Source organism: Chiloscyllium punctatum, chromosome 17, assembly GCF_047496795.1.
Source record: "Chiloscyllium punctatum isolate Juve2018m chromosome 17, sChiPun1.3, whole genome shotgun sequence".
Taxonomy (NCBI): domain Eukaryota; kingdom Metazoa; phylum Chordata; class Chondrichthyes; order Orectolobiformes; family Hemiscylliidae; genus Chiloscyllium; species Chiloscyllium punctatum.
In genome coordinates, this window is record NC_092755.1 from 77,827,184 (window position 1) to 77,851,728 (window position 24,545).

At 39.1% G+C, this 24,545-nt stretch overlaps 1 protein-coding gene across 11 annotated transcripts in view; it reads left to right on the forward strand.

The window, feature by feature from the left end:
* Positions 1-24,545, forward strand: part of LOC140488035 (M-phase phosphoprotein 9) — a 102,002-nt gene that overhangs the window by 51,010 nt on the left and 26,447 nt on the right. For 10 of the 11 annotated variants that reach the window (XM_072587627.1, XM_072587625.1, XM_072587624.1 and 7 more), the window contains 8 exons: positions 49-264; positions 442-489; positions 625-689; positions 4,030-4,134; positions 8,899-9,075; positions 11,844-12,022; positions 16,590-16,763; positions 23,119-23,239. In XM_072587627.1, coding sequence (XP_072443728.1) covers positions 49-264; positions 442-489; positions 625-689; positions 4,030-4,134; positions 8,899-9,075; positions 11,844-12,022; positions 16,590-16,763; positions 23,119-23,239 — 1,085 coding nt within the window. The remainder of the gene's footprint in view (positions 1-48; positions 265-441; positions 490-624; positions 690-4,029; positions 4,135-8,898; positions 9,076-11,843; positions 12,023-16,589; positions 16,764-23,118; positions 23,240-24,545) is intronic. The other variant, XM_072587632.1, reaches the window with a different exon arrangement.

Sequence of the window (24,545 nt, forward strand, 5' to 3'; positions counted from 1 at the left end):
TACAACAATATCTTACTATTCAAAATTAATCTTGTTATTTTGGGTTAGACTGATTGGCCAGCACGTTACGATGCAGTTAGTGCCACGGCCAACGCATTACAACAGCGTCTTGACGAAATGCGAAAAGACAACAAGGAGAAGGATAACATGGTCAACAAACTCAATAGCAGGCTGAAAGATCTAGAAGATGCCTTTGAAAAAGCTTACAAACATTCTGATAATAAAGACGCCAGAATGAAACAAGAGCACAAAATATTACAGAATGTAAGTTCTGAATTTTCTTAAATGAAATTGGCTTGAAAGAATCATAAAACCAATATTTGTATTCATGGTTTTTTTTTCTCTGTAGGAATGCTCATTCTTTCATTAACAAACTTTGTAAATACAGTGTTTACATTTTGGTTCAGATGTAAAAGCTAATGTCCCCTTTTCCATTCACAGCTACTTATAGAATATGAGTCACTGGGAAAAGAACACGAACGAGTAAAGGTAATTTCACATTCATTTGCAGAGTTAGGAGGCTGCTATAAAAGTTATTATTTATTGCTATGAACCCGAGTGATTATCTGAGTGATTAGAACATATAAAGGTTTGTGCTGTTGATATTTTCTTTCTTTTTAACAGGAAACTTTGAGTACAACAGAAGATAAACTAGTAGATGCAAATTCTCAAATCTCTGAGTTGAAAAGGTTAGACAATTGGAACTTGGATTTTGTTACATAATGCTGTAAAGCTTCTTGGGAAATTTAATCTGGGCTTTCCTTCAATATAGTTTTGACGGTTAGCAGATATATTTAGCTGCAATAATATTTGGAAATTTATGTTCAAGTAAGGTCAGGCCACTGAATTCATCATCATCCCAGTTGTCCCTTGGTTTGCTGCCAAAGTGCATTCTGATGCGGACATTAGGAGACTACAAAAGGTTGTAAACTGGTTAATTGAGTAGGTAAACCTATGGCAAATGGAATGTAATGTAGTAAAATGTGAATTGTTAATTTGGGCAGTAAAATCTTTTAAAGAAGTGTTTTATCTAATTGGTGAGATGAGCAGAGGGATCTGGGTGACATGGTGCATTATTACAAAAGTTTTTAGTATGCATGTAAAGCAAGTAATCAAGAAAAATTAAAAGAATTTTGGCCAATCTTGTGAAGCAAATTGAATACAGAAATAAGGGAGGTTATGCTTTACAGCATTTCCAATTTCCTATTTTTTCCAACATTTTGTTTTACTTAACATTGTTAAACAATTGGTTGTGATTCAGGAGAGAGTGCAAAGGTTGAGCACTTCCCACTTGGGAGGGCAACATAGGCACTTTTCCCTGTATCTTTGCGGTAGCTTCTAATGGTCAATCTGTCTTTTAAGAGTCCTGTTTATTTCAGTATGTAATTCTTTTAGATAAAAACAGAAAATACTGGAAAAACCCAGGTGACTTGCCAGCATCTAAGAAGAAAGGAAGATATAATGTTTTGGGTCTGTGAATTTGGGTTGGAAATAATGTCTCACAAACTTATTTGAAGAAGTAACAAAGAGGATTGATGAGGGCAGAGCGATAGACACGATCTACATGGACTTCAGTAAGGCATTCGACAAGATTCCTCATGGGAGACTGCTTAGCAAGGTTCGATCTCATGGAATACAGGGAGAACTAGCCATTTGGATATAGAACTGGCTCAAGTGTAGAAGGTGATGGAGGGTTGCTTTTCATACTGGAGGCCTGTGATCAGTGGTGTGCCACAAGGATTGGTGTTGGGTCCACTGCTTTTTCTTATTTATATACATGATTTGGATGTGAACATAGGAGGTATCGTTAGTAAGTTTGCAGATGGCACCAAAATAGGAAGTGTAGTGGACAGCGGTGGTTACCTCCGATTACAATAACATCTTGATCAGCAGGGCCAATGGGCTGAGGAGTGGTAGATGAAGTTTAATTTGGATAAATATAAGATGCTGCATTTTGGTAAAGCAAATCTTAGCAGGACTTGTACACTTACTGGTAAGGTCCTAGGGAGTGTTGCTAAACAAAGAGACCTTGGAGTGCAGGTTCATAGTTCCTTGAAAGTAGAGTCGCAGGTCACGAGTCAAGAGGAGTCAAGGGTAGCTTTAGTTGTCATTTCTACCATATAGGAGAAAGTGAGGACTGCAGATGCTGGAGATCAGAGCTGAAAAATGTGTTGCTGGAAAAGTGCAGCAGGTCAGGCAGCATCAAAGGAGCAGGAGAATCGATGTTTCGGGCATAAGCCCTTCTTCAGGAATGAGGAGGGTGTGCCAAGTAGGCTAAGGTAAAAAGTAGGGAGGAGGGACTTGAGGGAGGGGCATTGGGAATGCGATAGGTGGAAGGAGGTTAAGGTGAGGGTGATAGGCCGGAGAGGAGGAGGGGTTGGGGGCGGACAGGTCGGGAGAAGATTGCAAATCAAAAAGGTGGTGCTGAGTCCGAGGGTTGGGACTGAGAAAAGGTGGGGGGCAGGGGGAAATGAGGAAGCTGGAGAAATCTTCATTCATCCCTTGTGGTTGAAGGGTTCCTAGGCAGAAAATGAGGCGCTCTTCCTCCAGGCGTCGTGTTGCCATGGTCTGGCGATGAAGGAGGCCAAGGACCTACATGTCCTTGGCGGAGTGGGAGGGGGAGTTAAAGTGTTCAGCTACGGGGTGGTTGGGTTGGTTGGTGCGGGTGTCCCAGAGGTGTTCTCTGAAACGTTCCGCCAGTCGGCGGCCTGTCTCCCCAATGTATAGGAGGCCACATCGTGTGCAGCGGATGCAGTAAATGATGTGTGTGGAGGTGCAGGTGAATTTGTGACGGATATGGAAGGATCCCTTGGGGCCTTGGAGGGAGGCGAGGGGGGAGGTGTGGGTGCAAGTTTTCCATTTCTTGTGGTTGCAGGGGAAGGTGCCGGGCGTGGAGGTTGGGTTGGTGGGGGGTGTGGACCTGACTAGGGAGTCGCGGAGGGAGTGGTCTTTCCAGAACGCTGATAGTGGAGGGGAGGAAAATATATCCTTGGTGGTGGGGTCTGTTTGGAGGTGGCGGAAATTTCTACCATATACAACTGATAAAGTAAAAACAAGACCACGTTCCTCCAGGACCAGGTGCTACACGAACAACATAAATTACACAAGAGTATAATCATACACAGGTCAGCATAAAATGCATAAGAAAAGTGCAAAACACATAAGAGAGCACAGTAATTCCTGACAAGACAATAGGTATAGTGCTGGACAAATTACAGTATAATAATGAATGATCATTAATAAACTATTGTTTTAGCAATGATTCGAAAAGTCGTGCAAAGAATTGCAGATGGAATACAGTGTTAAGGAGACTGATGGCTTGGGGAAAGAAACTGTTGCACAGTCTGGCCATGAGACCAAATTCTCTGGTATCTTCTGCCAGATAGTAGGAGGGAGAAGAGTTTGAATGAGGGATAATGAATATGCTTTCCTATATTGGTCAGAGCAGTGAGTATAGGAGTTGGGAGGTCATGTTGGTTAGGCCACTTTTGGAATGTTGTATGCAGTTCTGGTCTCCTTCCTATTGGAAGAATGCTGCAAAACTTGAAAGGTTTCTGAAAAGATTTACAAGGATGTTGCCAGGGTTGGACGATTTGAGCTATAGGGAGAGGCTGAATAGGCTGGGTTGTTTTCCTTGGAGCATTGGAGACTGAGAGGTGACCTTATTGAGGTTTATAAATCATGAGGGGCCTGGATAGGATAAATAGATAAGGTCTTTTCCCTGGTGGGGAGGATGGGGTGGAGGGTAGGGAGTCCAACCCTGAAGGGCAACTTTTTCATGCGGAAGGTGGTGCATGTATAGAATAAGCTGCAAGAGGAAGTGGTGGAGGCTGGTACAATTTAAAAGGCATCTCGATGAGTATATGAATAGGAAGGGTTTAGAGGGATGTGGTCCAAGTGCTAGCAAGTGGGACTAGATTAAGATATCTGGTCAGCATGGATGAGTTGGACCGAAGGGTCTGTTTCCATGCTGTACATCTCTATGAGTCAATGATTCTCGTCATGATATTATTCACACTTGCATTCCAGGGTTGCTTCTAAACTTGAAGCTCAAATTCGACAAGTGGAACATGAGAGAAATTATGTGAAGGTCCGATCGGGGGCACATTGCTGTTCACGGACATCAAGCAGTAGGTAAAAACATTTTACTTAAAACAGCATTTATCTATTCGACTAATTGTTTTTTCTGAAATATAGAGAGGAAGGAAAAAGATATGTTCTTGAAGCTTTACATTGCGCATTTAAAGGGACAGACACAAGAATGTCACATTTCAAAGTGAGCAATAGTTTGTACTGTATCAGGATTGATTGCCAAATCAAGTCAACTAACCAAAAACCAGGGGTAGGGTGGGGGGAATTTTCATTTTAAGCTGTGCATATTCATCCAAGTGACTAATATGATTGCTATGTATTTTACTTATTTTATATTGGAAAATGAGCGACAGGTTTGTTCTATTGCGTTAAACTCTTTGAATTGAGCATCGTCTTTTGTGGCTCTAGATTCACACTCTGGGAGTCTGATGCATTTGTTGCCAAGGAAAAGTGTGAGCTGAGAAAACGTATGATTCTTTTATTTTACCTTTTGGTTCCTCTGAGCCCTCTTCCCAGCCAGCTATGTTTTTGCTCATTCCTTCCAATATTCTGCCAAGTCGTCAGCCTGCAGAGGTCATGGCCATCAGTAATAGATCTCCTGGTTGTCAATGCCTGGCATCTTCACATTGCATTTATTGCTGCCGTTGTTATAGTGGTCGGAATGCCCAGGGCGGTTCTCCCTCTGGATCCTCCACTGTACACTCGCAGCCATGCATCTAACCTCTCTACAGTGAACTATGCCTCAACTGAGGGCCACACTCTCTCAGAATTGCAAAGGACCCCCATTGTGATCCAATGTCCAGTTCAATATGTGTAAGTTTGATGGATCAATGGCCCTCATCCTAACCAACATAGACTTGACTTATCAATGAATATATGGTGATGGAATTATTGTGCTCCAGGACCTTCTGAGTTGGTGACCTTATTCTTGACATCTTGGCTTGACAAGTTTGTGTTAGAGAAGTTGCATTTGTTCAGCCTTTTCTCGAGCCTACCATATGTTGGCCAGATGTTAGAGGAGTGCACCGGGAATGAGATTTGGTAGACTTTCAGTTTGTCGTTCTCACAGGTTACTGTTATTCTGTACTGTTTTATTTAATGTAGGCATAATTGCTGCAGCTTTTGTGATGGGTGTCCGATTACTGGTGATTGTAGAGCCTTGATGTGTGATGTTACCATTAAGGCATATAAATGATTGAGATGAAGGGATGGAAGCTATAGGTAGCTAAATTTTCTGATGATAAAATGATAGAAAAGTGAGTTATGAAGAGGACATAAGAAGCCTACAAAGGGATATACATAGGTTAAGCAAGTGAGCAAAGATCTAGCAATTGGAGTACAATGTGGAAATGTATGAAGTTGCCCATTTTGACTGAGAGAATAAAAAAGCATATTATAGAAATACAGAAACAGGAGTAAGCCATTCAGCCCCTTGGGCCTCTTCCACCATTTATTGAGATCACAGCTGATTTATAGCGTAACTCCATGTGCCTGCCTTTGGCCTATATTTCTTAGTTTCTTTCGTTAACAGTGATATTATCTCAGATTTAAAATTAACAACTGATCCAGCATTCACTTCTATTTGTGGAAGAGAGTTTCATAGAACATAGTTTCAAAAATCTACCATCCCTTGTGTGTAGAAGTTCTTCCTAACATCTCTCTGAGCAGTCTGACCCTAATTTTCAGACTATGCTCCCTAATTCCAGAATCCCCAACCAGTGGAAAATGTTTCTTTATCTACCCTGTCACTCCTTAACCGTCTAAATTCTAGAGAAAACAGGTCTAATTTATACAATCTCTCCACATAGCTTAACTCCTGAAGTCCAGATATTATTCCTATAAATCCTTCAAATGCCAATATATATTTCCTGCAGTATGGTGCCCAGATCTGTTCACAGTACTTCAAGTAGGCCTATCCGTAGTTTTGTGTTACTCCAGGGTAACTTGATTATCTTTGTACTCCACTTCTCTAGATATAAAGGCCGGCATTCCAAATGTATCTAAATGATGAGAGGTTGTAGAGAAATCTGGGTGTCCTAATACATGAATGGCTGAAGGACAGTATGTAAGTCCAGCAAATAATCAGAAAAGCTAGTAGAATATTATCCTTTATTGCAAGAGTAAGGAGGTTATGCTTCTGTTATGCAGGACATTGGTGAGATTGCATCTGGAGTACTGTGCACTTTATTAGTCACCATACTTGTGAAAGGATGTTAATTTATTGAAGCCAGTTCAGAGAACGTTTATTACACTAAAGCCTGGAATGAGCGGTGCCTGCATTATGAAGAAAGAATAGACCGGCTAGGCCTGTATCCTTTGGAATTCAGAAGATTCAGAAGTGACTTAATTGAAACGTACAAAATCCTGAGTGGATGTGACCAGGGGGATGTGGAAAGGATGTTTCCTGTTTTGGGAGAAATTCAGAACTAATGGTCATAGTTTAAAAATAAGGGGCCACTTAGTTAAAATGGCAATGAAGAAACATTTTTTTCTGTGTTGGTTGTAAGCCTTTAGAACTCTCTCTTCCTCAGCGCTTGCAGAATCTTTAAATATTTTTAAGGCACAAGTAGATAGATTCTAGCTTACTAGGGGGTAAAAGATTATCTATACAAGAATGTGGAATTGAGTTTAAAATTAGATGAGCCAAGATCTTATTGAATGGTGGAGCAGGCTCAAAGGGCCAAGTGGTCCACTTTTATTTCTTGTTTGTATGTGCATCAGCTTCAGAGCCAAATTATCAGTATTAATGGAGGGTGATGTGTCAACATGCTAGACCAGGACAATCATTGCTGCAAATGTTCCTTGGTATGGAATGATAGTTTAGTAAATGTAGCAGAGCCCAACTATGTTGAGGACTTGGAGCACCTTCATCTGGGATCTTAGGTGGGCATCAATGAATAGCTTTCTGTCCATTCTGATCTGCAGATGACCTGGAGATATATGACAGCAACAAAGACAAAATTGTGCCATAATTTCAGTGCTAGAACACCGTTTGACCTCACTACAAATGTCAAAGGACTCCTGTGTTGCTTGGTTATTGCTGACCATACCCATAATCTCCTTATGGAAAGAAGAGATCATTTTGAGCAGCTTCATTGGGCAGCCAGAATATGATTTCAGAGACAGGATTCATAACTGGCACAAGAAGGATGTTGCTGATTTCCTCCAGGTAACATCCTAGACCACAAATCTTGAACTGCTATATCAATGGCCTTCCCTACATCATAAGGTTGGAAGTCAGGATGTTCACCGATTGCGATACTTCAAATATTGCAGCAGCCCCTGAATGTATGGAGCAAGTCCTGGACAGCAACCTCGTTGATATTTAAGCAGAAACTGAATTGGACCAACCCTATTCCCGTTCTGTTTCCTGTACATTGACCAATTCACTATCTATGCCATTATATAACCTCTTAGCTTAACCAGCTTTTCCTACTTCCTATGAGTAAATTTGCAGAAGTAAATGCTTGACATCTCTTGGAACTTAAATGTTGTGCCCATGCTGACAAGTGGTTAACATCTGGAAAGGAAATATTTAAAACAGCTGGAATCCTTAATTTGCTAAAGAAATGGAGGTGTAATTTCCACAGTGCTTGCAAGAACAAGTTGAGATGTTTTGGTATGTGAGTTAGAGCAAAGTTAGTTTAAAGCTGCCTTCAGGAATCAGTGGGCAAGCAGCCAAGATTCCTTTGTTCTGCTGAACTTCCAAGTGCCTTACCAATTGTTGAATTCTCCCTTGTTTTGTTACTTCTTCCAAAGTGCACCACCTCACACTTTTTGCAAGATTAAATTCCATCTGCCACTGATTTGCCAGTCTAATCAACTCATCTATATTTTCTTGTAATCTAAACCCTTTTCCTTGTTATTAATGGCTGTACCAATCTTTGTGTCTGCAAGCTTAATTATCTTACTCCCCTTCCACAAATTCACATCTATATTGTTTATATACCCTGTGAAGTCTTTGGAACAGGGCAACTGTATAGACCAGCAGGTCAGGCAGCATCAAAGGCTGCCTGAAGAAGGGCTTATGCCCGAAACGTCGATTCTCCTGTTCCTTTGATGCTGCCTGACCCACTACGCTTATCCAGCAACACATTTTTAAGCTCTGATCTCCAGCATCTGCAGTCCTCACTTTCTCCTAACTGTATAGACCAGTGTACCTGAGAAGGGAAGGATGTATAGTGAACTAGGTTACCTTAGAGTGAAGAGTCAGTGTTAGTCGCTGACCAGAAGTGTTGGGATAAAACAGTGAAGTGGTTACTTAATAGAGATGTGTGATGGATCCAAGAAGAAGCTATCTGCAGTTCGAGCCTAAAGGTTGAAGTCAAACTGACTTAAACCTACCAAGGTCTAAGATAAAGGGACTTGGGTGTGAGTACTGTATGAGTGGTATGTTTTGGGTGCTATACAAAAACTATTTTGTTCAGTTTATAAAGGTGTGTTTTGGCAATAATGGAATTATGCTTTTACCTTAAAAATCTTTGAATTTGTATTATACATAGATGGTATATGAAATTGTTTATTTCATTTTCATTTCTTTTAAAACAAAATCTACAGCATTGTGTTTTTATGTTTGAGCAAGACATCACTGTGTTTAAACCAAAACATGATCTATGAAAGCAGGTTCTTATCTGGGATTGGATTTATCCAGTAATAACAGCAGCTTGGATCTTCACACACCATTTAGAGAGCTTACAGTGTTTTAATTCCTTACTGAAAATATGAATTGCAAAATTGGGCTGCTCGTAATTTTTTTATGTGCATGGCTTTCCTGAAATATTTTCTTTAATATGTTACCATAAACAGCCTTTTCCATCAACCTGATGAAAATCATTCTCCTACAAAAACTCTTCCTGATGATGTTGCAAGACGCAAGTGGCTGACTCCAGGTTCTGACTATTCCATCTTCACAGGACAGCCCTTGGAAAATCACTGTAATGCTTGTAGCAATGACTTTGGGGAGACTAACCTGCAGCCCAGAAGGTTAGCACAACATTCTCATTGCAGTAATTCTTTTAGCTCTATACATTCATAACATTTAACCTTCAGAATATTTTGAAATGTGGAACAGAATGTTACTTTTAAAAGTAATGATCTCCAGTAGAATAGCTTAAAATAAATTGGTGATATAAGGCCAGCAATGTTATACCACATAATCGTGGATAGGCTTGTAATTTGCCGTAAAAATAACAGTAAGACTAATGATTAATAATACATATTTAAGGGATGCAGCCTGTTCAGATAAGCGAAGATGCACAGTTAAACATGAAAATTCCCTATCTGAGATGTACGGTTCCATGATTAGCTTTGTGAACATGACATCTCATTTACTGACTCACTGTTGAAATGCATTGAGCTGCAAGATGTATCTGTATTAACATTATAATTACAAAACAAACTTGCCATCGAATGTAAAAGCTGATCGGAAACAATGTAAAGATCCTGTTTTGGAGGTATTTTAAATCAATAGATCATTGATTAAGCCTGAATTAGCTTTCAGATTTTAATATGATATGCGTTAATTGCTGCCGATGATTCTCCTGGCACCAAAAAATAACTATATTATACGCAGGAAATCTCTTTTCTTCAGCTTTTAATTATGTGTTTCTTTTTAAAGGAAAAGTCAATTTTTAGTCTCCAAACTGCTTTTTTTTTTCTTTCTCACTCCCTTTCACAATCCAATCTTTCTTTCTCCTTTTGTTTGACTTTCTGTACAGGATTTGATATTGAAATTACTGTTTCCTTCTCAGTTATTGTATTCTTTTATTTTACTTATTCAACCAAGAAGATAAAAATAATTTCCTTCCAATTAGATTCTTGATTCCTTTTTTCAGATTATTCAGCTTGCACTTTTAATAACTTGTAGTACAAAATACCATGGTGATTAAATGGGTAAATTTTGCTTAACTGGTGAAGTGTTTACTGTTGAATTCATTGTAGATCAAAAATCTGTTGAACTCTGCCTTGAATAATTTCCAAGATTCAAACTCCACCACTGTCCTTGAAGAACATGCCAACAATTAACAACACTCTGGAAGATAGAATTACTCATTACCCCTGTCTTCAATAGGAAACCCCTTATTATTCTCTAGTTCTCGATTCTCCTTTGAGAAGAAACATTCTCTTAACATCTACTTTGTCAAGCCCTTTTATTTTTATAAACTTGAATGAGTGTAGGCTTGTTATTAATACGTTCAGGACAGACAAACAGATTTCTAGCTACAAATGACATCAAAGAATATGGGTGTAGTGCAGGAATATGGCATTGAGTTTGAAGACCAGTCATGAGCTAGCATGGTGGAGCAAACTTGAGTAGCTTGAAGGTCCTATTGCTACTTCTGTGTTCCCAGGACACCCCTATGTGACATCTTATGAAAGCTGTTTTGTAAATTTTAAAAACACTAAATTTACTGGTTCTTCTTCTATTCGTTTTGCACGTTTCATCCGCTTAAAACAATATTGTTAAATACTATTTCTGTTTCATACAATTGAGTGAAGTCAAGATGATTTATTTCATATTTGTTTTTTTACAATGCCATGCTACTATTTGCTTTAAAAATGGTTCCAGCATGTTCCCCTATCAAATGTTGGACTAGCAAGTCTTGCTTTCTAAGGCCCCTCCTCCTTTCCTGGATTTATTACTTTTGCTGTTAACCAAATTTCTGAGGCTGGTGCTGGATCTAGGAAATTTTGGACAATTACAGTTAACACATTTATTTTCTCTGCAGCCATATCCTTTAAGGCTAGATGCAGGCCAACAGCTCTGAGGGGCTTGTCAATGTTTAAGTCCATTCATTATTTCTGTGACTGTTTCTCTAGTGACAGTGTTCATTTTTCTCCATTTCAGTCCTTGATTTTCTCCTATTATTAGTGGGCTATTTTTATATCTACTATTGTGAAGACAGATGCAGAATACTTGTTCAAGTCCTCTGCCGTTTGCTTATTTCCCATTACTAATTCCCTAGTTTCACCTCATAAGGGACCAATATTTAATTTAGGTATACTTTTTTATTTAATATACTTGCAGAAAGTTGTATTGAGCATTTTTAACATTCTTGCTAGTTTACGCTCTGTATTCTATTTCTTCCCTTTTTGTTTTCTCCTCATCCTTTAGTTATTAAAATGTTTTCAACCTTTGCAACAATATGTAGCTTTTTTTTCCAATTTGGTAGCATCCTTAATTAACTTAGTTAGCCATGAATTGTTCATTCTTCAATGAGTACTTTCTTTCAAATGAAATATTTGAGGTTTATGAAATATCTCCTTAAATGTCTCCCACTGCTCTATTGTATTTTTAACCTACTTTTCTAATTCATTTTCAACACCTATCTTCATATCATTGAAATTGCCTTTACTAAATTTAAGGTATATTTCAGACCTAGATTTGTCATCTTCATACTGAATATGAAATTTTACTTTACTCATTCATTCACGGAACTTGGGCTTTGCTGGCTTGACCAACATTCTTTGCCAATCCCTAATTGCCAAGAGGGCTGTTAAGGGTCAACCACATTGTTTAGGTTTTGAGTAAAGCTCACTGAAAAGTTTAGACTTTTGTTCTCACTTACTGCAGTCATACAGAAATACTCTTTGGGAGCCTTGACTGGTAGTATAAATATATTGTTTTTATGTTGTTACACTGACAATAAATTTTGATATTTGCATTAATTATCACCTCCCAAGCGTGCCAGAGGGATTGCAGAAGCATAATTGGTGCTCTGAACCCTTTTTATTGTTGTCAATCTGCTTAGGTACCATTCTCCACCAGAGAAAGATAACCCCTTTAATCAGCGAGATCCTTCAAGTGGTTTGGAGGAGCCAATTCCTCCTATTCTCAAAGCATTACAAAAGCTTGATTCCAGAAATGTATCTGAAAGCTGGGAAGCAGAAGCACCAAAACATGATGTCTCAGAAGCAGGTGATGCTACAAGTAAGGCCCATTTTATATTGGTGTTTTATTCTGCCTTTCTCACCACATTATATTTGCTGTTCAGCCCACTGTGTTGTGACTAAATCCTTTAAAATTATTTTTTTGTTATCTGTTGATTTCTCGGACTTTGATAATGTAATTGCATAGTATCCCAGCAATTCAATTTGTGTTCATTAGATGTTCATGTGAATTATTTCCTCTGATGTATGTCGGTATGTTATAAACTTATTATGAGTGAATGAGCTCTTGAATTGAATTGAATTGCTTGAGGACTAACATTACTATAAAAATAGAAACATTGATTGCAGGTTAAATTGTCAGTTAGTGTAATACACATGTCATGACCATACCTAGTACATGTGCAGCCTGTGAACTGTGAATTTCAACATCCAACTTAAAACTAACCAGGAAAACTTTAGTTTTAAATGAGGACAAGGGGTAATTTATTACACAAGTATTGCTGTAAGTTTGATGTAAAACTTTAGACAAAATAGAAAGATTAAAAGTAGGTAAACTGAACGATGTTATAAAGTTGCAATTCAAATCAGTCCATTATGTTTGTAGGCCTGCTGCTTGCTCCTGGGTGAATATAGCTGAAAGCTTTTGAAGTCAGAATTTAACAGCTTCAGTGGCTTTTGTAGTTGAAGTGTTGAAGGTTGCTTAAAAAGGTGGGCTCAGATGATTTGAGAGATTGTGAGAAAAAGTTTCTTGATCTCCACTAGTTCTTCAGTTAAGACACTTGCAGGTTTCCTGGACTCACTTTCAGCAGGACTTTGATTTCAGAAACCTTCTATTTGAGCTGAGAATCTTCTCTCTGATATTGTTGCAGATATATATACTTTTCAAATATAAGGTTTAACTTTGGATTATTATCTCACAAAATAAGGTTCAATTGTGCTGGATTTCTATGAGGTGGAAATTCTTCCAGTCTCTGTTGTCTTGGAATTTTAAATTCTCACATCTTTAAGGATCCACTATGTTGTCCAAGGATTAGTCAAATTCCAAAAGGCTGACTTTTAAAATTTATGTTGTGTTAACATATCAACCTATCTGTCTTCCTGGCTGAAGTAACCAACAGAGATAAAAATGTCTGTTTCTTTTAGCATCTTAAACACTTCTGTCAAATCAACTCATACTCCTTTTTGGACCTTTTTTTGTTCGAACAATGTAGTTCAATCTTTTCGTCGCCACTTTTTTCCTCATATTAAGCAGTATTCTAGTGCAGCTGCATTCTAATTTGCCCAAAGTCTGAATAACTAATATAAAGCCCAATACTTTACACAGTACTCAAACCTTGTTTTTGTTTTACATATTGCCTTTTATATTTTACGCATCATTATAAAACCCACGTTTCTGCAGCCTTATTGTCCCAAGGTGCTGCCTTTAATGACCAATGAAACTGTACCTCTACCGTAAACCATTTTGCTCTTCACTACACAGAGCCCCTTCCATCCTTTAAGGCATTTTGATTGTGAAACATTAAAACAGACATAATCTGAAACTTCCCAAGTGAGAGAAAAAAGCGGTACTGGAACAATTAATTTTAAGGAAGGGCTACATCAGATACAGGCTGGGTACAATCCAGAAAGGGCAAAAGAAAAGCGGGCGAAAACTGGGCTTTCTTGTCTGAGGAGGGAGTTAGAGATTACGATGAAGCAGAAAAAGAGGGTGTAAGTTCTTAAAGTGAAAACCAGGTCAAATACAATAAATTGAAAAAAGGAAAATAAGACTGGCAAAAAGAGAATGAGATTTGAATGTCAGTCAACATGAAAGGGAACCTGAAAATCTTCCAGCATTTAAACAATGGAAAGTACAGTGGATCCTATTAAGTATGTAGTGAATTAGAGATGCATGGTAAGTCTAGACTACTAAATTATTTGTATCAGTGCTTTCTAAGAAGAGAAATTTGACAAAATGTTGGTTGAAGGGAAAGTAGCTGAGACAATGGATAGGTTAAAAATCCTTAGACAAGATATGTCACTGAATCATAAAGTTCATTGCAGATATATAGAAGGTTAGTGTCTACTGCAGTGTGAATGGAAAATAAAAGTTGGGAAATTTGACTGCAATTGTACAGGGATTTGTTGAGACTGCTTATGTTTTGAGTACTATTCAACAATAACTGGTTTTGCATTTAAGATGAAGCTGGGAGATTTTTTTCTGAGGGTGGTCAGTCTGTGAAATATTCTTACCCAGGCAGCAGTGGAGGTTGGGTCACCTTAAATTATTCAAGACTGAGTAAGTTGCACTTTCAGAATCGCAGAAGATTAATCCATTGTGCCTTTGCTGGCTTTTTGAATGAGCAGCTTACCTACTATTCTCCTGTTTCTTCCTGTAAACCCTCACAATATTCCTTTCCAAATAACTGTCCAATTCTTTTTTTTTTGAAAGCCTTAACTGAACTGCTTCCACACACTTGTCAGGCAATATATTTGGGACCCTAACCATTTTATGCATGTAAAAGCTTTTCCTCATAACATTTCTCCTTTTATTGATACTCATTCTCAATTATTTCATGAGTGGGAACGTTTTTTTGTCTCTTTTTGATAAATAATGGAGTCAAGGGTCATGAGAGATGGACAATAAAGTGGAGTTGAAATTACAGTCAGATCAGCCATGACTTTATTGGCAAGTGGAGCACGCTCAAAAGCTAAAAGACCTATCCTCATCTCGAAACTTATAAAGGTGGTGAGTGAATTCACCTGTGAAAGCCTCAAATCACCTAGGAAAATTTCTTCAAAAATGCCGAGTTGGAGAAAAGCTACTCATGTAAAAAGAGTGGAAGGAAATAGTGAGGAACGGCTCTCCAATCACAGACTGGTTCTGTCATGTCTCTTGCTTTAATGAGCCTATCACCAACCATTACAGGAGAGAAGCAAACTGTGAGTGGATGAGCATCAAAGTAATGAAGTGGAAGCAATGAGGAATTTGCTGGGGGCTCTTTAAGAGAGGCTGAAGTGGCTTTTACCAAGCCCAGGGTTGGAGACAACCTTTCGCCAAATCTGGGATGAAGAGTGGCCTTGAGCCAAAGCTGGGAGTTCTTTCTGTCAGAAGAGACAATATATTCTTAATGACATATTTTTAAAGAGTATGCAAGAACAGAGTGTCATGGGAGTACATGTGCATCTGTGTTTGAATGTGTTAGGACATATTGAGAGAGTAGTTAGCAAAATATGAGAGATCTTGGGTTTGACAAATGGAGGTCTTGAGTACTAAAACAAGTTATGGAGAGCAATACAGGGCTCCAGTTACGTCCCAGTTTTTGCAATGATATGAAGGCTCTGGAAAGGCTGCTGAGGAGATTTACCAGTACTGTTCCAGAAAGGGGATTTCAGTTACAAAATTAGATTGGAAAGGCTGGAGTCGTTCTCCTCGGTCAAAAGGAGACTGAGATTATTAGATGTGAACAAGAATAATATAATGCATTTAAATGGCAGGTGAAAAACCTTTCCCACAGGTGATTGGGCCACACTTGAAAATTTCAGGTCAGAGATGCAAGGAGAATGAGAGAGATTTCTTAGCACAGCGCGTGGTAATGATGTAAAACATGCTGCCCACAAAGCAGGTGAATGTGGAAACAATCAATGATTTCGAATGGAACTTGGATGGCAGTTGAATAAAAATAACTTGCAGGGCAATAGGAATGACTGGACTGCCCTAGCAGCAAGCTGACATGGACTCAATGGGCTGAGTACCTCTTTTGTACTATAAGTAACTTGTGCCCACACACACGCACTTGCCAACGGGGTAACGAAGTACAGAGGAACCTCGATTATCTGAACAAGATGGGCGGGCACTATTTCGCTCGGATAATCGATTACTCAGTTAATTGATTTCCTCTGGGGCTCGGAATTTTCTGTCAAGTCTGCTCCCATTCAGGATACAAGGCAAAAGCACGCTGCGGGAGAGACCCCTCCCCTGTCTGCTCCCACCCTGTCTCCTGCCCACCTCCAACTCTGCTCCCCCGTCTCAACAACCCTGCAGCCCCAACCTCGCACCCTCGTCCGACCCATGAACCACCACACTACGTTTTGACAGGTTCCACCTTTGCCCTGTAAAGGACAGTGTTGGAGAGATTATCTGGGGAAGTGGGGTTTAGGGCTCACCCCTGTGTAGAACTTCATGGAAAGTGTGGGGAGAGGAGGGGAGGTCAGTCATTTGGAGACAGTGCCTGGACTGTTCTTGGCAGCATTTCAGTGAGCTGAGTTCATTTTTCATTATTGTACCTGTAAACAAAAGATGCGATCAGGGTTGAAACAGCTCTTTGATGTAATGTTTTTATCAGGACCTTGAGATCCCCTTCGGATAATCCAATATTTGGATAATTGATATTCTGATAATTGAGGTTCCTCTGTAGTCAACAGGAGCAGTGTGAATCCAGTAATAGCAGCCAGTTGTACTGTTATGACTAAGATAAAATATCTGAAACAGAGACTAAATCTGATATTTCTAGATTGACTGTAATGTGAAACTGAGCCAGACAATGAGGAAGCTAACAAAAAGTTGTTCAGAACTGAAACTCTGTCCAATTAGCTAGGCATGTAATTTATTAATTTGTTTTTAACAGAATTCTTGAATCGCAGACAGACTGTAGGATTTGCAGATTCCACTTGCAGTGGAGACAAGTCTGAGGACTCTGTTAAGGATCGAACCAGATCAAAAAGTAGTCGTTCTTCCCCAGGTCAAAGATCATCTTCTGTACCCCCTTCAAACCGGAGGCTAACACCCACTTCTACACCAAGTAAAAATATTTCTCTGAATTCTTCGAATGTTTTAAAAGTTTGATTGTTGACTATTTCCTGTTCTCCATTTTTTTGTTAACCTGTCAAAATTTCCCATATTGGCTTCTGTTGGTAATGCTAAAAGTCCAGTGGTAAAGTGCAAAGTTCAAGGTTGTTTTCATTAAAATCTCATTGTTGGTTTATGTGCAATGTGATTTCACAATGTAGTCTTCCAATAGTTGTAGTATAGATTTTGAGCATTCTTGGAAAAAAAGACTCATTTTGACAAAGCTTTTCATCTTGCACTGATCAGGGCAATTTTCAAGAATGTCAATTTAAAGGAAAACAGCATTTATATTATGTGGAAGATATTGCTGATTATTTGGTAGAGACATTGCCATAGAGAATGCACCAGTTAGATTGTGACTAATATGTAATAGTCAGACTTTAAACCAGGTTCTGACTCTGGTCAAGATATTGCATGGAGAAATGAACGAGCAAGTGACGATCACTTATTTTGTTCATTTGAAACATTTGCAAATGAAGATGTACTTTGTGTACAGTATGAATACAAGAGATAACAATATTTAAACCTACAATGTTTAAACTCAATTGGGAGTGCAACCACTTAGCCAAACAGCAGAGAAATCCAGAATATTATAAGGTGCTTTGGCTAACAAAGACATGTAGGTCAACAAGGGCAAGCATGATGGCTGTGTGAACAGAATCTGTGAAGTAAAGGTTTCAAAAGCATTTTGAAGGAATGTGATGGATGAGTTTTTGATAAGGGATAGCATTACAGCTGTACTGAGGGAGGATATTCCCGGAAATACATCCAGGGAAGTTATTTGGGTGGAACTGAGAAATAAGAAAGGGATGATCACCTTATTGGGATTGCATTGTAGACTCCCAAATAGTCAGAGAAATTGAGAAACTGATTTGTAAGGAGATCTCAGTTATCTGTAAGAATAATAGGGGGGTTATGGTAGGGGATTTTAACTTTCCAAACATAGACTGGGACTGCCATAGTGTTAAGGGTTTAAATGGAGAGGAATTTGTTAAGTGTGTACAAGAAAATTTTCTGATTCAGTATATGGATGTACCTACTAGAGAAGGTGAAAACTTGACCTACCCTTGGGAAATAAGACAGGGCAGGTGACTGAGGTGTCAGTGGGGGAACACTTTGGGGCTAGCGACCATAATTCCGTATGATTTAAAATCGTGATGGAAAAGGATAGACCAGATCTAAAATGTTGAAGTTCTAAATTGGAGGAAGGCCAATTTTAACGGTATTAGGCAAGAACTTCTAAAAGCTGACTGGGGGCAGATGTTCTCAGGTAAAGAGACGGCTGGAAAATGGGAAGCCTTCAGAAATGAGATAACGAGAGTCCAGAGAAAGTATAGTCCTGTTAGGATGAAAGGAAAGACTGGTAGGTATAGGGAATGCTGGATGACTAAAGAAATTGAGGTTTTGATTAGGAAAAAGAAGGAAGCATATGTATGGTACAGATAGGATAGATTGAGTGAGTCCTTAGAAAAGTATAAGGTAGTAGGAGTATACTTAGAGAAATCAGGACTGCAAAAAGGGGACATGAGATACTTTAGCAAATAGAGTTAAAGAGAACCCAAAGGGCTTTTACAAATATGTTAAAGACAAAAGGGTAACTAGGGAGAGAATAGGGCCCCTCAAAGATCAGCAAGGCGGCCTTTGTGTGGAGCCACACAAAATGGGGGAGATACTAAACGAGTATTTTGCATCAGTATTTACTGTAGAAAAGGAGATGAAAGCTGTAGAATGTAGGGAGATAGATGGTGACATCTTCAAAAATGTCCATATTATAGAGGAGGAAGTGCTGGATATCTTGAAAGGGAAAATGAAAGAACAGTTTACTTAAATGGACAAAAACTACAGAAAGCTGCAACACAACGGGACTTGGGGTACTTCTGCATGAAGAGAAAGAAAGTTAGCACAGCAGGTAATCAGAAAAGCTAATGGAATGTTGGCCCTGATTTCAAGGGGATTAGAGTATAAGAGTAAGGAACTGCAACTATACAAGGTACTGGTGAGACAACATCTGGAATACTATCAGCAGTTTTCGTCTCTTATTTAAGGAAAGATATTATTTCATTTGGAGAAAGTTCAGAAGAGGTTCACGAGGTTGATCTCCAGTGTGAAGGGATTGTTTTATGAGCAAAGATTAAGCAGTTTGGGACTCTACTCATTAGAATTTAGAAGAATAAGAGGTGATCTTATTAAAACTTAGACAGGATAAATGCTAAGAGGAAGGGAGAATCTAGGACCAGAGAGGATCGTCTCAGAATGAAGGGGCACTAATTAAAGAATGAGATTAGGAGAAATGTTTTCTCAGAGGGTTGAGTCTTTGGAACTCTTTACCAAAGAGAGCTTTGGGGCAGAATCTTTATATATTTAATGCTGAGAAAGGTTCTTGATCAGTAGGGGAATCGAGGGTTATGGTGAAATGACAAGAAAGTGGACACGGGAAGTGCTAGTTGAGCCATGATAGTATTGAATATCAGAGCAGTCAAGGGCGGAAATAGCCTTCTCCTGTTCCAATGTTTTATGATATTACAGCAAGGGAAAAGAATTAGTATAGTATAATCTCAATCTCAAGGCCATGTAATAGAGTTTCAGTGCCAAAGGGATGGTAGTAGGCAGTGTTTAGGAGGTAAATAATCTTGGTGTTGACGGAAAAGTCATGTGAGTTGTGTTCTGTCTCATGGTCAGTATGTCATTATATCTTTTGAGGAAAATGCTCATGATATGATCATTGTATCATAGCATGTGACCTGAGAATTATACAGATCTCAGCGCCCATTTTACCCTGGGATTACTTGAAGCATGGCATATCACTAGAAACATGCTCTTCAGCTCTAATCCAATTACATGGTGTTAATTTTTCTTGATGCCTAATAATGTAATATTTATACATAATAGCTGGTTGTGGTAATTGAGTATTGGATTTTTCAATGCCTGCTATCCGCATCTACTTTCTTAGGTTATCTTTTGTAATGTAAGTCTTGCCGCATCAGGTAAAATACCCTCTTGGAGCCAAAATCTCATTAAGGATGAGTTGGAGCTTAGAGCTTTGCCCAGAGTGGAACAGGATGTCAATATTTCTGAGTTGGAGATGCCGGTGTTGGACTGGGGTGTACAAAGTTAAAAATCACACAACACCAGGTTATAGTCCAACAGGTTTAATTGGAAGCACACTAGCTTTTGGAGCGAAGCTCCTTCATCAGGAGATTGTCAATCACCTGATGAAGGAGTGTCGCTCTGAAAGTTAGTGTGCTTCCAATTAAACCTGTTGGACTATAACCTGGTGTTGTGTGATTTTTAATATTTCTGAGCATATGGTCAGTCTGGGAACTGACAAATGGAAAATGGAGTCAATGAGAAAAGAGCAGAGTTTGTAACATTGAGTTAGAGGCAGTGACTACATCTTTCCCATTGTTTATCCAGGAGTTGTAACTCCTCAAAGGTTTGTGTTGGACGATGAGGTCGATAATTAACAAGTTTTGAGTGGTGATGGCGAAGAATAGAAATGGCCATTACCATTGTACATAGCTCCCAGTTTAAAAGAGTAGAGGAAACTTTACTTTTTATCTAACACTGTGCTGTACCTGGCCTGGGAATGTTGGATTAGAGTAATGTAAAGCAAGCTTTTTTATCAGTTTAAAAGAGCAGAGAATGACATGTAGGGGCCTTCTGAAGTCATTGCTTCTTTGCTTTGTAGTTCAAGCAAAGCTTTAGTACATTACTGTCTGAATGCACGATTGCAAGAACAGTCACCTGGAGCAGAGCTATTAGATGGGAATGTATGATCCGCTTCTGTCAATCAAGGAGGGACAAGAGATTCCACTTGTGACTTCTGCATATTGCTGCCTAAAAGCTGAAATGGGATGTGTTTCAGTAGATATGGACACAGCTGGAAGGTGAGAGTATATTCTAAAATTTTGGAGAAGAAAGAGAGTTTGGAACTGGAGCCATAATTCAAAAAGTTGGACAATTGAGTATGAGATTTTGAATGAGGGTGGTGAAAGTTGGGAGAAGGGAAAGAAAATAATTGAAAATTATACCATGATTTAGTATTGTACACTTTCATATTTCAAATTATTACTTCTGTCCTAATAAGAACAAGATGAAAAATTTTGAGATGTCTCTCTTTTTCATTAATACTCAGCGATATCACCAAATATCGTGACCAGAAAAGGAAGTTTTGAATAGGATTGCAGAAAAATGGAATTCAGCAGGAAGTAGTTCTCATAGATGACCTCAGCTTGGAGAAGACAGCAGGATGAAGAAATGAGAAATGATAAGAGTTAGGTAGAAGGAGAAAATTAGGGAGATTTAGGGCCGAGAGTGTGTGGAAAGAGGGGGTGGGGGTGGAGGTAGCTGTCTGGGTGATCCTTAGTTTGAAGACAGTCCTTGTCTTGCATCATTTGCAAAAACCAAACCAGCTTTCCAGGTAACAAAGTGAAATCCACACTTGCTACTGAGGTTTTCTGACAGAATGAAAACACAGATGTTCTGGAGAGATGGAGTAAATCTTTGATATTCAAAGAATAAGGAACAATGAATTTTATTTTCACCTTTCCTGCTACCAGTAATGATGGCTATTTAAATAAGGATATTTGCAGTACTTCATTTGGTGTTTGTTCATAGCGTTATGAGTTTATATATTTATGAAATAACAAATTAGACCTGCTCTACCTCCTCTGACATAGAAACGTAGAAAATAGGAGCAGGAACAGGCCTTTCAGCACTTTGAGCCTGCTCTGCCATTAAATATGTTCATGGCTGATCATCAAACTCAGTAGCCTGCCCTATTTTCTCCCACACACTTTAATCTCTTTGGCCAAGAATTCTATTTAACTCCTTCTTGAAAATTTTTGATGTTTTGGCCTCAACTGCTTTCTGGGTGGAGAATTCCACGGGCTCACCACACTGAATGAAGAATTATTTCAGTCCTAAATGCTGTACTCTGTCCTTTGAGACTTTGATCCCTTGATGTGGACTCCCGAATCAATAGGAACATCCTTAGTCCATTTATCCTGTCTAATCCTGTTAGATTTTTATAGATTTCTATGAGATACCCTGTCATTCTTTTAAAGTTCAGTGAATATATTCCTAACTGATCCAGTCTGTTTCCATATATCAGTCCTGCCATTCCAGGAATCAGTCTGGTAAACCTTTGTTGCAGTCCCTCTAAAGTAACTCTACAGAGAACTGTATCCGGTCATCAAGTCACTCTTTATTTGCACATGAACAGCCCTTGACTATAGTACTGCCTCGTATACCTTGTCCCCCAACCCCACCCCCCTCCCATTTATTTCTCAGCCTCCCAGCCCACAAGCCTCATTCCTGATGAAGGACCTATTCCTGAAACATTGATTCTCCTGCTCCTCTGATGCTGCCTGACCTGCTGTGCTTTTCCAGCACCAAACTATCAACTCTGATCTCTAGCATTTGCAGTCCTCACTTTCAGGCACCAGAATGTCAAGAGTGTAAGATTATAGTGGAAGTTTTTATGTAAACCAGGGCTCCCTGATTCAACCAGATTAACAACCCCAATCAAGAAACTCCTATACGTTTGAGGTCCACCTGGCTGACCTCACTACAATCACTACACCCAGAACATGCTTCCACAGGTAAGAAAACCAAAATGCTCACAGAACTTGAAGTGTGGTGTCGTCAAAGCCCTGTAGAACTTTACCAAGGCATCTTTGTTCTGTACTCACATTCTCTCCCTATGAAGCCAATGTACCATTTGCCGTCTTTATTGCCTGCTGCACTTACATGCTTACTTTTAATGACTAGTAAAGAAGGACTGCCGGGTCTCATTGCACCTCCCCCTTTCCCAATATATCGCCAATTAGTAATCTACCTTCCTATTTTTGCTATCAAGTTGGAAAACCTCATATTTATTTGCAATATATTTCATTCCCCATGTGTTTGCCCACTTACTTCACTTGTCCAAATCACACTGAAGCATCTCTTCGTCCTACTGACGGCTCACTCTTCCACCCAGTTTTGTGAGGCACTCAGAAAAAGTGTGGTGTGAACTGAGAAAATCATTTTGTTGCAGCCAGCAGCATCTTTTAACATTGAGCTGTGGGACATAACAACATGCTGGCAACAAGTCACTTGCCTGGCCTGTGAGAATCAAATAATAGGACCTGGAAACTGAAGACAGGAAATAATTTAAAGATGGAAGTGGCATTTTAAATGTTGGCACTTGTATTTTTATTACCTGTTCACTTGTTGTTTTTCTTCTGGAAAATGCCTATAACTCAGCTGATTAATTTTAGAGTGCAATCGTTCAAGTACTGAATTTCTTTTTTCTTCTTTCACAGCTAAACGGAACACTTTGCTAACATCGCTGTCTGCTAAGTCCAGTCCCAAACGCTGTCCTAAAGAGAATCTGTCTCCTGGGTTCAATCATCTCCTTGGCAAAGAAGAAAACACAGTGACAAAGTAATGCTCTTCATTGTTGAATTTAAACTTAAGCATAATGGGTCAATTTCCATGAGTTCTTAATCAAATGACAAGATATCAGGGCTTGTCTGTGCAACATGAACACTACAAAATGTGTATAGAGCTAGAGATGCTGTTCAAAGATATTTGTCTGAAGATGCTTTCATCAAGAGCATTAAACCCTTCTTGATGTTCTAACCATTAATTATATCTTGTAATGTTTTGTTATTGCTGATTAATATTAATGTTTACTGTACCTTTAAAAAGTTTTAAAAAGTTAAACAAGTTAGAATACCATGGAGCATTTATTCTAATTGTCATTGGCATAGAGTCATTATAACACAGAAGGAACTATTTGGACCATTGAGATTCAGTTGTAACAAGGTACTTCTGTTTTGCTGTGTCTATTTTTAAAATGATATTGCTATTAGTTAATTTTACTGAAAATATTTTCACATTTGCTTTTGTCTATAACATACTTGAATGTTTCTCTTTTAAAACAAGTGTTTGTCTAATGACTTCAGTTAGGTGACAGTGTTCCGTCTTGAACTATGCAGTTGTGCTTTTAGATGGCAAATGTTGCATGCAACACTTGATTAGGAACAGTAAAATTTTACCTAGAATATGCAATTGTTATCGTTGTTAATATGTTTTCTCATTTAGTACATGCCCTAAAGTATTAGTAAACCTTGTGCAGTTAAGCATACAGAGAAAAACAGAAGTGTCAGAAAGGAAACAAAGACAGAAATTGCTGGAGAACCTCAGCTGGTCAGGCACCATCCAAGGAGAGAGAAACAGAGTTAATGTTTTGGGTCTAGTGACTCTTCTTTCTGATTCTGCTCTCCGTCTTTTCTTTCTTTCTCTCTCTCCTGCTAGACCTACTGAAGGTCTGCAGCAATGTCTGTTTTCATTTCAGAGTTCAGAGCTGTAAGGCAGGACTTCAGGGAGCTAGGGTGGAAGCTGAGAGCTATAACACACAGAGTTGTTACCTCTGGTTTGTTACCTGTGACATTTGATAGCGAGGCAAGGAATGGTAAGAGACACCAACTGAACACGTGGCTGCAGGGATGGTGCAGGAGGGAGGGTTTCAGGTACATGGATAATTGGGGCTCATTCTGGGGAAGGGAGGACCTCGACAAGCAGGACGGTCTTCACTTGAACCAGAGGAGTACTAATACCCTGGTTGGGAAATTTGCTGGTGCTATTCTGGTGGGTTTAAACTAGCTCAGCAGAGGGATAGGAACCTGAGGTGTAGTTCTAGTGCACAGGAGGATGAGACTAGGAAGGGCATGGACAGCATTTCACG